Consider the following 13,067-nt stretch of genomic DNA (forward strand, 5'->3'; position numbering starts at 1 on the left):
TTTCAAGGTTGGCGGATGAAATGATTGAAATCGTTTCAGTAACGTTTCCATTGGAGTCGGGGTGACATCCATTGGAGGATTTGATGTACTTCCCTGTTCTGGTACTCGTCTCGGAGGCATATCTGATAATCAAATAGATTAGTAACAAATACCCCAATTCTGTTCCAATCCTCCTCTGATCATCTTACTGCTGATCTAGAATCGGTGCTGATCCAATCTTAATAAAACATATTACTATATAAAATCAGATAAAGAAGTAACATGTATTAAAGCAGTAAGACATGCTAGCATTCAAAAGAAGGATTAAAAACCTCAATCTACCCCGCTCACTAGCCTCTTCTATCTCAATCTAAAGGATCTATCGCTCTGATACCACATGTTGCGGGGACCCGGACGCTAATCTTCTTCTTAATCGTCATTGGGACTAATTTAATCAACTACAATAAACAGGGTCTAATTTTTTTTTTTAAATGCGGAAGGTAATGGAATCCTTTTATTATACAAACCAGTATAATAATACAAATACTGCATAACATGCATCTAAATCAACACTAGGTTCAACTACTACAATCAAGTAATAAAACCTATCTATATCCAAGTACGGAATCACCACTCTAATCTCGATCTTTCTTCACCTCTGTGACCCTGAACCTGTCCCACCTGTTGCCATGCACACATACAGACAAGACAACAGCCGGATAACTCCGGTGAGATATAAATATCCCAGTATAAACAATGTATCAATGAAATCATATAAAACATATATAAAAGCATAAACAATCATAAAAACATGTATCAAATCTGACTACATGAATCCATACGAATCTGTACCTAAATCTAGGACTCATTTCTAATCTAGGGATCCCGATCTAATTTAGACTTTGGTATGCTGTATCGAGTGTCTACAATAGACGTCAATCTACATCTAAGCTCATCGATACACCGTAAGTCTAGAGTCTTAGCGGTTCTGACAAAGACTCGGCGGTTCTGCCCTAACTAGGCTGATCTGCCCTAGACTCAAACTCTGACTCTGCTATCATTCAATAGATTAAACATATCAATCTGATAATCTGCAAATATCAATGCAATAAAATAAAGTATGTGATTTAGGGAAACTCAAGTCAAATCTAACTCGAGTTGTGCAATCCTTATTTATACCTTTCTTGTTGTCGTTCTCGAAGTCTTGATTCAAAATCTGTCACTGTTCAATCTGGCAATGACAATATCAATATACTGTATCAATATTCTAATCAAATCACGACATCTCTGTTTTATCAAGTTTTGACGATACAACAGTACAATCTTGCGATACTGGTAATACCATATCAGTCTATACCAGTTCTATTAACTTATAATCAACCACCGTACAAATCTGACATCACATCTCAGTCAATTTAACTCTGAAATTCATAACAATTCCATAATCAATCTGTTTCTTAATCTGACTTCGATTCTATGATGTCTACTATGTCACGAACACTATATATGAATCGTATCTGATTCTGGACACAACATAATTTCAAATCTTAGCAAAATGTAACAAAAATTACGTCCTGTTGTAGCTGTCGTTGCTAGGAACACGGTGTCGTATTCGGATTCAAATTTGGACAGACGGATTGATCGTAAATCGAATTGAACATAATTCCCCTAGAAGCTTTCGTTCTTCTTCTGAGGGAGGAGTGGCATGTATATATATATATATATATATATATATATATATATATATATATATAACCAACGTTGCATAATACACCACATGTCAATTTTTCCTTTTGCATGACCCGCGTATATGCGCGACATTACTGGCGCATATGCGCGAGACCTACTGGTCTCGGCCTTGGCAGCTCGCGCATATGCGCCACATTACTGGCGCATATGCGCGATGTCTTCTGGACCTCACTTGTATAGGCTCGCGCATATGCGCGACATCTTCCGCGCATATGCGCGAGGTCTTCTGCCTGTTTGGCGCATGTGTGCGCATCCGGTCGCGCATGTGCGCCGATCCTACTGTCCTCGCACATACAATTTTCACACGCGATCTCATTTTATGTCTCCATTAGCCCTTTCATAATCGTTTCGATTAAAAATTAATAATCGTAATTTAACACGATATAAAATCTTGGGCATTACACAAGTTGTGCCTAAAAAGGGTGGGATAACTGTAGTTAGAAACGAAAATGATGAAATGATATCTACTCGTACTGTAACTGGTTGGCGAGTATGTATTGATTATAGAAAGTTGAACAATGCTACACGTAAAGATAATTTTCCACTGTATTTTATTGATTAAATGCTTGATAGACTTGCTGGCTATTGTCATTATTGCTTTTTAGATGGTTATTCAGGTTATAACCAAATTGCTATAGCGCCAGAAGATCAGGAGAAGACTACTTTCACGTGTCCCTATGGCACATTTTCTTTTAGGAGAATGCCGTTTGGGCTATGCAATGCACCTGCCACTTTCCAGAGGTGCATGATGGCCATATTTGCAGACATGGTGGAGGAGATCATGGAAGTCTTCATGGACGAATTTTCGGTATTTGGCTTTTCATTTGATCATTGTTTACACAACCTATCCCTTGTTTTGCCGAGATGCCAAGAAAAGAACTTAGTTCTTAACTGGGAGAAATGTCATTTTATGGTCCAAGAGGGCATTGTTCTTGGACATAAAGTGTCGTCTCAGGGATTAGAGGTAGACAGAGCCTAGGTGGTTGCCATTGAAAAACTTCCTCCACCAAAGAGCATCAAGGGAATAAGGAGCTTCTTAGGACATGCGGGGTTTTATCATAGATTTATAAAAGATTTTTCTAAGATCACTAAACCCCTATGTAATTTATTTGAAAAAGAGTCGACTTTTATATTTGATGATGATTGTTTGCAGGAATTTGAGAAGATCAAAGTGGCGTTGGTGATTGCGCCGACCATGATAGTGCCGGACTGGAAGGAGCCTTTTGAGATAATGTGTGATGCAAGTGATTATGCAGTGGGCGCTGTTTTAGGCCAAAGAAAGGAAAAGGTGTTTAGGGCAATTTACTACGCAAGCCGACAACGGATGCTGCACAACAAAATTACACTACAACTGAGAAAGAAATGCTTGCAGTAGTGTTTGCTTTCGACAAATTCAGGCCTTATTTGATTGGCACAAAGGTAATCGTTTTCACTGACCATGCAGCTATTCGCTACCTGTTCGCTAAGAAGGATGCAAAACCACGCCTGATAAGGTGGATTTTGCTATTACAAGAATTTGACTTTGAGGTCAAGGATAAAAAGGGGTAGTGAAAACCAAGTGGCTGACCACTTGTCGAGGCTTGAGCTGGAAGAGAAGAGAGTAGAGGGAGCTATACAAGAAACATTCCCTGATGAGCAACTCTTCGAGGTAAATTCTATACTTCCTTGGTTTGCTGATATTGCTAATTTTTTGTCTTGCGGCACCCTTCCTCTAGATTTGAGCTATCATCAAAAAAAGAAGTTCGTCCATGACATCAAGTTCTATTATTGGGATGATCCATTTGTATATAAGAGGTGTGCTGACCAAGTGATTAGGAGATGCGTGGAGGGTATCGAATCTCAAAAAATTTTGGAGAAGTGTCATTCTTCACCATATGGTGGACATTGTGGAGCATCACGAACAGCAACTAAGGTATTGCAATCTGGTTTTTATTGGCCTAGTTTGTTTAAGGATAGTTATACCTTAGTAAAGTAATGTGATAGATGCCAAAGGTTAGTAAACATATCTAGGCGTCATGAATTACCACTGACAAATGTCTTGGAAGTGGAACTTTTTGATGTTTGGGGCATAGATTTCATGGGACTCCACCATTTCTCCCTTCTTTTGGTAATTTTTATATTTTATTGGCTGTTGATTATGTGTCGAAATGGGTGGAAGCAATCGTCACCAATACTAAAGACTCTCATGTTGTAGCGAAATTTGTGCATAAGAACATCTTCACCAGGTTTGGAACACCGAGAGCCATCATAAGTGACGAAGGTACGCATTTTTGCAATAGAATTTTCAACTCACTTTTGGCTAAATACAATGTGAAGCACAAAGTGGCACTAGCATATCATCCTCAGTCGAATGGACAAGTTGAAGTATCCAACCGGGAAATTAAGCAAATACTAGTAAAGACTGTCAACACCAACCGGAGGGATTGGGCTATGAAGTTAGATGATGCGTTATGGGCTTATCGGACTGCATTCAAGACACCTATTGGGATGTCTCCCTATAGGCTAGTATTTGGGAAAGCATGTCATCTGCCGTTGGAGTTGGAGCATAGAGAATTTTGGGCTGTGAAGAAATTAAATTTTGATCTGAAAGCTTCTGGCGATGTTAGAAAACTGCAGTGGAGCGAGATGGATGAGTTCCGAAATGACGCATATGAGAATGTCAAGATCTACAAAGAGCAAACTAAGAAGTGGCATGACAAAATCATTGTCCGAAGGGAGCTCAAACCAGGACAACAAGTACTACTGTTCAACTCTCGTCTGAAGTTGTTCCCTGGTAAGCTAAAGTCGCGTTGGTCAGGGCCATTTGTAGTAGAAACAGTATATCCTCATGGGGCTATCGAGCTGAGATGCAGTCATGGACGAACTTTCAAGGTCAATGGACAGCAGGTTAAGCCGTACTATGGGACTGAAGTAAGGAATATCGACAGCATCAAGTTGAGCGAACCAAACTAATCAGACTGGTGACAGTCGGGCTGACGACGTTAAACCAAGCGCTGTGTGGGAGGCAACCCACAATGATTTTTCGCATTCCTTTTGTTTACTTTATTTCATTTTAATATTTTTGTTGCTTTTAATTATTTTCATTCGCGTATTGATCTGAATTGCTTTAATCTTTGCAGGATTTTTTTTTTAAAAAAGTGAAGATAGCAGATGCAAGCGCACCACCGCGCGAGATCATGCGCAACAGCACGCCCATCGAAGGAGCATCGAAACAGAGAGCAGCGTGCCATCGTGCGACATCATGCGCAGCTGCGCGCGATACATTATTGCCGCAAGCACAGAAGCACGCGCGCCGCCGCGCCAATTCTCGAGCGACTTCGCACACCTCATTATCGAAGGAAACCAGAGGAGCGCACGCGGCCGCACCATTTCTCGTGCGCCCGCGCGCACTCAATTATTGGCAGGAAACCAGAGACACGCGCGCGGCTGCGCCACTTCTCGCGCGACCGTGCGCACCGCGAGCAGATCCTCCTTTAAAACCCTATCTCATGATTTTACACACACACAACTCCTCACTCCTCTCTCACAGCCGCCCCCTCACCAAATCCTCTACAAAAATTTCATCCCTACACAAATCCTCTCCAATTTCACTCAACCCACAAACCTCCATCACCAAAACTACTCCATAAACTCCTTCAAGCCAACTCCTTCTCTCACAAACAACCTTCACACAACTCATCTTCCCCCACCACCAACAGACGCCGGCGGCCGTCGCCGCTCCTCGCTGCCGCCACTTGCTACCACCAAGCGTCATCTCCGGTTAAGTTTCTACACTCAAGGGTACCGTTTCTTTTACGTGTTATCATTTGGGGATATTTTTCAGATTTCAAGCAATTGTTGGTGGAATTGTCTCTATAGTTGTTGATTATAAGTGTGGGTATTGTTGAAAATTATGCCGCCTAGAAAAAGATCGAAGGATGGGGCTTCCTCTTCTCGTTCATATGATCCTGAAAAATTTTGGAACGACGAAGCCTTTCGGGTATATGAGAGCACCATGTCTCGATCTATTATTAAGGAAAGAGGGCTAGATATGAGCAACCTTGACTGTGATATAATTGAGGAAGTTGTGCGAAGGGGATGGGTAGATATAGCACAGTCTCCACCAGACGCCGTGATATCTATAGTCCAAGAATTCTATGCTAATCTGAGAATTAAACACGAGGACTATAGAATTTTGGTACGAGGGCAACTAGTCTATTTCGATTCGGCAACCATTAATGCAATCTACAATTTTCCGGATTTTGAAAATGACAAATATACTGCATTGATTAATGGCAATGTTGATTACAATGAGATTATCAGGAGCTTATGCATCGAGGGTGTAGAGTGGCGCTTGAATCAAGGTTCCCCAATCACTTTGAAAAAATTTGACTTACGACATGACCTACGTAGTTGGGCATCTTTTATTCTCTCACATATCATGCCCTCCTCACATCAGACAGACATCACAAAGGATAAAGTGGCGTTGATTTACGCCATAATGACTGGGAAAACCGTGGATCTTGGGAAGCTCATTCACAGTTATATCATACGTGCTGGTACGGGACTCATGACCGTCAGCCTCCCTTGTGCACATACTATCACTGCCTTATGTCTTTATGTCGGTGTGCAATGGGGTGCAGATGAACAGGTTTTGAAAGCCAAGGGCTCAATCACGGTATATGAAGCACACCGTTTGCGCTTTGGGATCGAAATATAACGACAAGAGGCTAGGGCAGATTACAACCAGAGGGCCAGACAACGCCAACCACCACCACCACCATCGATCCCTCAATCCAGTTTGTGAGATCGGATGTTCAGAATGGAATATGATATGCGGGCGCAACGCAGAGAGCTGGCCGAACACCGACACACTACAAATACCTTCATGTCTTTTATGATGGACTTTACATCGGTGCTCTCCCAGCATTTTCCACCCATGGGACCCGAGGATGCACCCTTTCCACCACATCCAGTGTGGCCACCACAGTACCCACCACCAAATCTATCACCGCCACAGCCCATGGACGATGATGCTGACGATACCGGGAACGACGACTCGAGCCCCGAGTTCTGACACTCGGGAGCGAGGTATGTGTTGTCATGTTCTTTATTGTTATACATTGAGGACAATGCATACTTTAAGTTTGGGGGGGGGGGGGGAGGGTAAAATTGCTTTGCTTGTTAGAATTTTTTAGAATTTTTGTTTTATTGCTCAGTAGTTAGTTTGAATTTTTTTTATTTATTTCATGCTAGATTTGTTAGGTAGAGTCATGGAATAAGTAAATGTGTGACCGATGATGAAAACTGAATTGCGATCCTGAAATATATATGTTTTCATGATAATTTAGGAGTCACACTTATTTTGCACTGTTGTGTTTGTTGATACTATCGTTGCTTAGAGATAAATTGCATGCCTGTGATGCTAAACAGATGAGGGAGATCTGATTCTTGGTAATTCTTGCATGACATTGATTGACACTTTTGCAATCATAGGAATGAGCTAGGCAATTTTTCACAATATCCTTGGGCCTGTGTTCTTTGCTTACTGTCAATTGTAGCCCTTTGAGCTTCAAGTTAATTGAGATGCTTAAAATTTCTTTGGGCACCTATTTCATATATCATTTTTATTGAAAGTTGCACGTGATTGGTTTGTATGAGTTGACTAATGGATTGACGGAAGTCTAGAACTTGTTTGAATACTCTTCGAGGCGAAATACGAATAATATGTGACATAGGAATGATTTAGGCGACCTTTGGAGCCGTTTGAGCCTTCGAGCCTACCGAACGAAAATGAAATATCCCTAGTGTCCCATTTTGAGCCTACTAAAAAAATCAAGTGGTGTAGGTCAATGACATACAATTAGCCCCCACTTGTATTTATTCTATTTCCCACAACGACTACCTAATGAAGCTTATACACTTACTGTCTTACCTAATTTTAAGAGAAATAAGTTCATGGGTGTTGTAATGATTCAAATACTCCTTGAAAAGAAAAGAAAAAGTTAAATATGCCAAAAGGAGTTGAAAGAAGAAAAACATTCAAAAAAAATATGTGAATCAAAAGTGGTGAAAAAGAAAATATATGGGAGATGAAGGAGATGAATGAGAAGAAAGCAATAAAGTGATGGTGAATGAGATGATAGTGAAAATGATGAAGATTTGATTATTTCTCTCAAATTTTGATTTCCATACCGTTTATTGTAGCCGTGAGCCGTGGCCTGACGTTACAAGCTTACAAGACCTATTAACATTGTCACATTTATCCAATATACTAGTGGAGAAAATTTGTTCAAACAAAGCCTATGGATACCTTAAAAACATTGTCAACGAGTATAAACTTTAATCACTTGCTTGCAAGCATATCATGTTGTGATTTCATCTTTGGCATACTTGTGTTGACCATCTTTCGAGCCAAATAATCTCCGATAAAGTCCTATGTGATCTGTGAATGCAATTTATATTTTGATGGAGTGTGACTTGAACTGAACTGAGGATCTCTTGATTCTGTAAGGCGAATGGGCATTACAACTCTATTTGAGCATTCGATTGGGTAAACGAACATTCACATATAACCCACACACGTGACTCTTGGGAAATCGTGAATTACATGAACTTAGAAGATTCGGAGGTCAATATCACTTTTCGCATATCCATGACTTTAGTAGTTGCGTTAACCTTTTCCTTAGTTATTAGCTTTTATTCTATTTTTCTCGGGAGTAGCAAAAGTTCAAGTTTGAGGGGTTTGATAAGTGCAAGATTTGCACTTAATTTATATTAGAATCCATTTTGAATTATGTTTATTTCGAACAGAATTATGCGTTTTTGGTTTGTTTTGATTGTCTTTTCAGGAATGCAGAAAATAGCGGACACGAAGCCGAGTCAAGAAAACATAGTGCCATGAAGCCCTTAGACAGAACCTCGCGCGCGCCCGCGCGAGATCACGTACAGCCGCGTGCGGTGATATGCAAGAAGATCGACCGACCACTTCACGCGCAGCCGAGCGCACATGTACATGGGCGGGAGACCAGAAGCTTGCGCGCGACCGCGCGACATCTCGCGCATCCGCGCGCAAGGAGGCAGCAGAAAACCCGAGAGGTGCGCGCGACCGCGTCACATCACGCTCAGGCGCGCGCACCAATACAGGCGAGTGACCAGACACTTACGCGCGACTGCGCTACATGACACACGACCGCATGCACACATGCATGGGCCAGCGCACGGAAGCAGCCGCGCCAGAACTCGCGCCATCGCGTGCACCGAGCGTCCAGAATCCTATAAAATGCGTGAGTTAGGTCAGAAAGAGGGGGCCGTCATTTGAGAAAGAATTCCACGAGAGATTCAGCTGACCAGGAGAAAAAGACACGAGGAAACAAGAACAAATACGAAGAACGACGGATCTTGGAACAGAGACAACATCTCGGATTTGTTTTCTGATTCCTTCATCTTCATTTTCTATAGTGTCGATGTCTAAATATTCAAACATGTGTTGCTTTTATTTAGAATTCGTCATGAACTAATTTTCTAGTCTAGAGAATGACGTAACTTTGTGGATACGATGATTTGACACAGTGGTTTATTTGATTGAATTCCGCTCTTATTTAATTGTGTTCTCTGTATTTATTTCACTGCAATTTACTGGCCATAAATTGTTTGTTGTTTGATTAATCTTATAACTCGGGAGAGGGACTAGGATTATAGATCATTAGAGACACATCGTTGAATGCGTATAACGTTCGGAAGGCGTATAACTTTAGCGAGGCTTTGGAAAGAACATAGTTTGCATTTACCAATCAAACGTAGATTCTATTAGGAATAAGTGAATCGAAGTTTGATTGATACAGTTATTCGTCACTTGGGAAAGGGAGAATAAAATAATTAAGTGTTCTTGACCATTAAATAATTAGAATTCAAGAATATAAAGTCAATTGAGACTAATTATCGTGGAAACTTTGTGAAATAATTTCTCTAGATATTTTCTCTCATTATAATTTCTCAATTCGGTGATTTAATTAATTCATTGTTTTCAATTAATTCGTTCAAACAAACCAATTTTTTTAATTGATTATTCTAAATAAAATTGAAACTATTTTAATTACAAGAACTGATATACATTTTTACACACACTCTTCGTGGGATCGATATCTGTACTCTAGTCAGTACTAAAACTTGACACCGTTCACTTGCGGTAGTGAAAACACGCAACAAAAACCTATGGATGAAGACATCCCACAGAGTAATGCCGAGGTGTGTTTGGTAGTTGCAACGCCTGTCGGTAGCCAGGACACTTTGACAAAGTCTGTCCACAGCGAGGTTCCCGACGATCCCAGGGAGCTGAATCATCTGGATCAGTGGCACAGCCTGATAGACGATCATCAGCTGTTCACACATTCCAGCCACCACTAGCCAAGTCACAGCGGAGGTCAGGAGGAAGTCAGATTGTTAGCCAAAACAGTAGGCTCGAGTGTTTGCATGGACCGAGGAACAGGCCCAGGACTCACCTGACGATGTAGTGGCAGGTAATTGTTTTCTGTGTGGTTATTCTGCATATGTATTGATAGATACTAGTGTATTCCATACGATTTTTTTTGAACGAATTGCATTGATATATGTTTTTCCTGTTAAATACTTATCTACTGTAGTATGTATCTCTTCATTTTGGGGAGAGGTGTGATATCAGTGAATTCTGTGAAACATTGTATGCTGCAGTATGATGACGATGAGATTTAGTTAGATTTTATTGTACTTGGGTTGTCTGATTTTGAATGTATTATCGATATTGATATGCTGACCAAGTACAGAGCAACCGTTGATTGTTCCATAAGATGGTGAGATTCAGACCTAATATGGCTGATGAATGGAAATTTTATGGTAAGGGTTCTAGAGCTAGAATTCCTTTGATATCTGTGTTATCGATGACTCGAATATTACAGCAAGGAGCGGAGGGATTCCTTGTGTATTCAGTAGATGTACTGATGTCGAGCCCATCATTGGCAGATTTGCCAGTTATATGTGAGTTTGCTGATGTTTTCCCAGATGAGATTTCGGGTTTGCCTCCAGTCAGAGAGATAGATTTCGGCATTGAAATAATATCAAGTACAGTTCCTATCTCTAAAACACCGTATAGAATGACACTGATTGAATTGAAAAATTTGAAAGAGCATCTTGAAATATTTACTGGCCAAGGGTTACATTAGACCAAGTGTTTATCCTTGGGGTGCTCCAGCTATATTTAAGGATTTAATGAATTGTGTGTTTCAGAAGTATTTTGATAATTTTATGATTATTCTATCGATGACATTTTGATATATTCGAAGAATATGACTGATTATGCCGAACATTTGTGAATCGTGTTGAATATTTTGAGAACTGCGAAATTGCATGCAAAACTACTCTGACTGAGACATGTTGTATGTTTGCGGCACATTATATCCGAAGATGGTATAGCGGTTGATCTTAACAACGTTGAAGACATGATCAGTTGGCCAAGACCGACATCAGTGTCAGAAATTCGAAGTTTTATGAGTTTAGCAGGACATTATCGACAATTGGTATTTTGAATTTGATTAAAAATTGTTGTTTTCTGAATCAGGGTTTGAAACAGAATGTAATCCGTTGAGATTATATGTTGTTCAAGTCGAATCAGAGCTGATTTTGAGAATTAAAACGGCTCAAAAAGTGGATCAGACTGTTCAGAATTCGATTTGGATAGTCAGAGCAGGGCATCAATCCGAGTATCAGGTTTGTGACAGTGTGTTATATGTGAATAATCGTCTTGTTGTTCCAGATGTTTCAGATTTGAAATGACAGATATTGTCAGAAGCGCATAGCAGTCGATTCATTATTTATCCTGGTGGCAGAAAAATGTATAATGATTTGAACATACAGTTTTGGTGGAAACAGATGAAATCAGATATTTCAGAGTTTATTTCCAGATGTCTGAATTGCGTACAGGTGAAAGCGGAAAGAAAGAAACAAGGAGGTCTATTACAGAGTTTGTCCATTCCTGAATGGAAATGGGATCACATTTCTATGGATTTTGTGACAAAGCTACTGAGATCCTCCCGAGGTTGTGATGCGATTGTTTTTTGAATCAGGGTTTGAAACAGATTGTAATCCGTTGAGATTATATGCTGTTCAAGTCGAATCAGAGCTGATTTTGAGAATTAAAACGACTCAAAAAGTGGATCAGACTGTTCAGAATTCGATTTGGATAGTCAGAGCAGGGCATCGATCCGAGTATCAGGTTTGTGACAGTGTGTTATATGTGAATAATCGTCTTTTTGTGCCAGATGTTTCAGATTTGAAATGACAGAAATTGTCAGAAGCGCATAGCAGTCGATTCAGTATTTATCCTGGTGGCAGAAAAATGTATAATGATTTGAACATACAGTTTTGGTGGAAACAGATGAAACCAGATATTTCAGAGTTTGTTTCCAGATGTCTGAATTGCGTACAGGTGAAAGCGGAAAGAAAGAAACCAGGAGGTCTATTACAGAGTTTGTCCATTCCTGAATGGAAATGGGATCACATTTCTATGGATTTTGTGACGAAGCTACCGAGATCCTCCCGAGGTTGTGATGCGATTGGGTTGTGATTGACGTATTGACCAAATCAGCATGATTTATTCCATACAAAATGACGTACACACATGACCAGATGGCAAAAATCTATGTCAGAGAAGTGGTCAGATTGCACGGAGTGCCAAAGTTGATTGTATCAGAGCGCGATCCTCGGTTTACTTCGCACTTTTGTCACAGTTTATATCAGGCTGTAGGTACGAAGTTACATCTTATTACCACACATATCATCCACAGACAGACGGACAGTCAGAGCGGACTATCCACACACTGGAGGATATGCTTAGAGCTGTAGTGCTAGAATTTGGCACTAGTTGGCAAGATTCATTGTCATTTTGTATGTTTTCGTACAACAACAACTATCAGACGAGTATTGAGATGGCACAGTTTGAAGCGTTGTACGGCAAGAAGGGCAGACCCCTCTGTATTGGGATGATATATCGGAGGTACCTGAGATTGGACCTGATATGATTCGAGAGATGACTGAGAAAGTGAAGCTGATTCAGAAGAGAATGAAGACAACTCAAGACCGACAGGCCAAATAGGCCAATGTCTGACGTAGGCCATTGGTATTTGAGGCAGGAGACAGAGTATTCTTGAAGATTTCGCCTTTCAGAGGCGTTGTCAGATTTGGCAAGAAAGGGAAGTTGTCTCCACGTTATATTGGGTCATATGAGATTCTCGAGAAGATAGGAGATCGTGCCTATCGACTCGCATTATCTCCATCTTTATTTGGAATACATGATGTCTTTCATGTATCGTTATTACGGAAGTATATTC

General features: G+C 40.5%; 1 protein-coding gene across 1 annotated transcript; it reads left to right on the forward strand.

Moving 5' to 3' along the window:
• Positions 1-4,158: 4,158 nt before the first annotated feature.
• LOC140819071 (uncharacterized) lies at positions 4,159-4,680 on the forward strand. Its single transcript, XM_073179082.1, has one exon. The coding sequence runs from the start codon at positions 4,159-4,161 to the stop codon at positions 4,678-4,680; it is 522 nt and encodes a 173-aa protein (XP_073035183.1).
• Positions 4,681-13,067: the final 8,387 nt, after the last annotated feature.

This window comes from Primulina eburnea, chromosome 18, assembly GCF_022965805.1.
Source record: "Primulina eburnea isolate SZY01 chromosome 18, ASM2296580v1, whole genome shotgun sequence".
Lineage (NCBI taxonomy): Eukaryota > Viridiplantae > Streptophyta > Magnoliopsida > Lamiales > Gesneriaceae > Primulina > Primulina eburnea.

Bases quoted from the DNA above. Each gene is read 5' to 3' on its own strand.
- LOC140819071 (XM_073179082.1), top strand. From the start codon at position 4,159: ATGAAGTTAGATGATGCGTTATGGGCTTATCGGACTGCATTCAAGACA.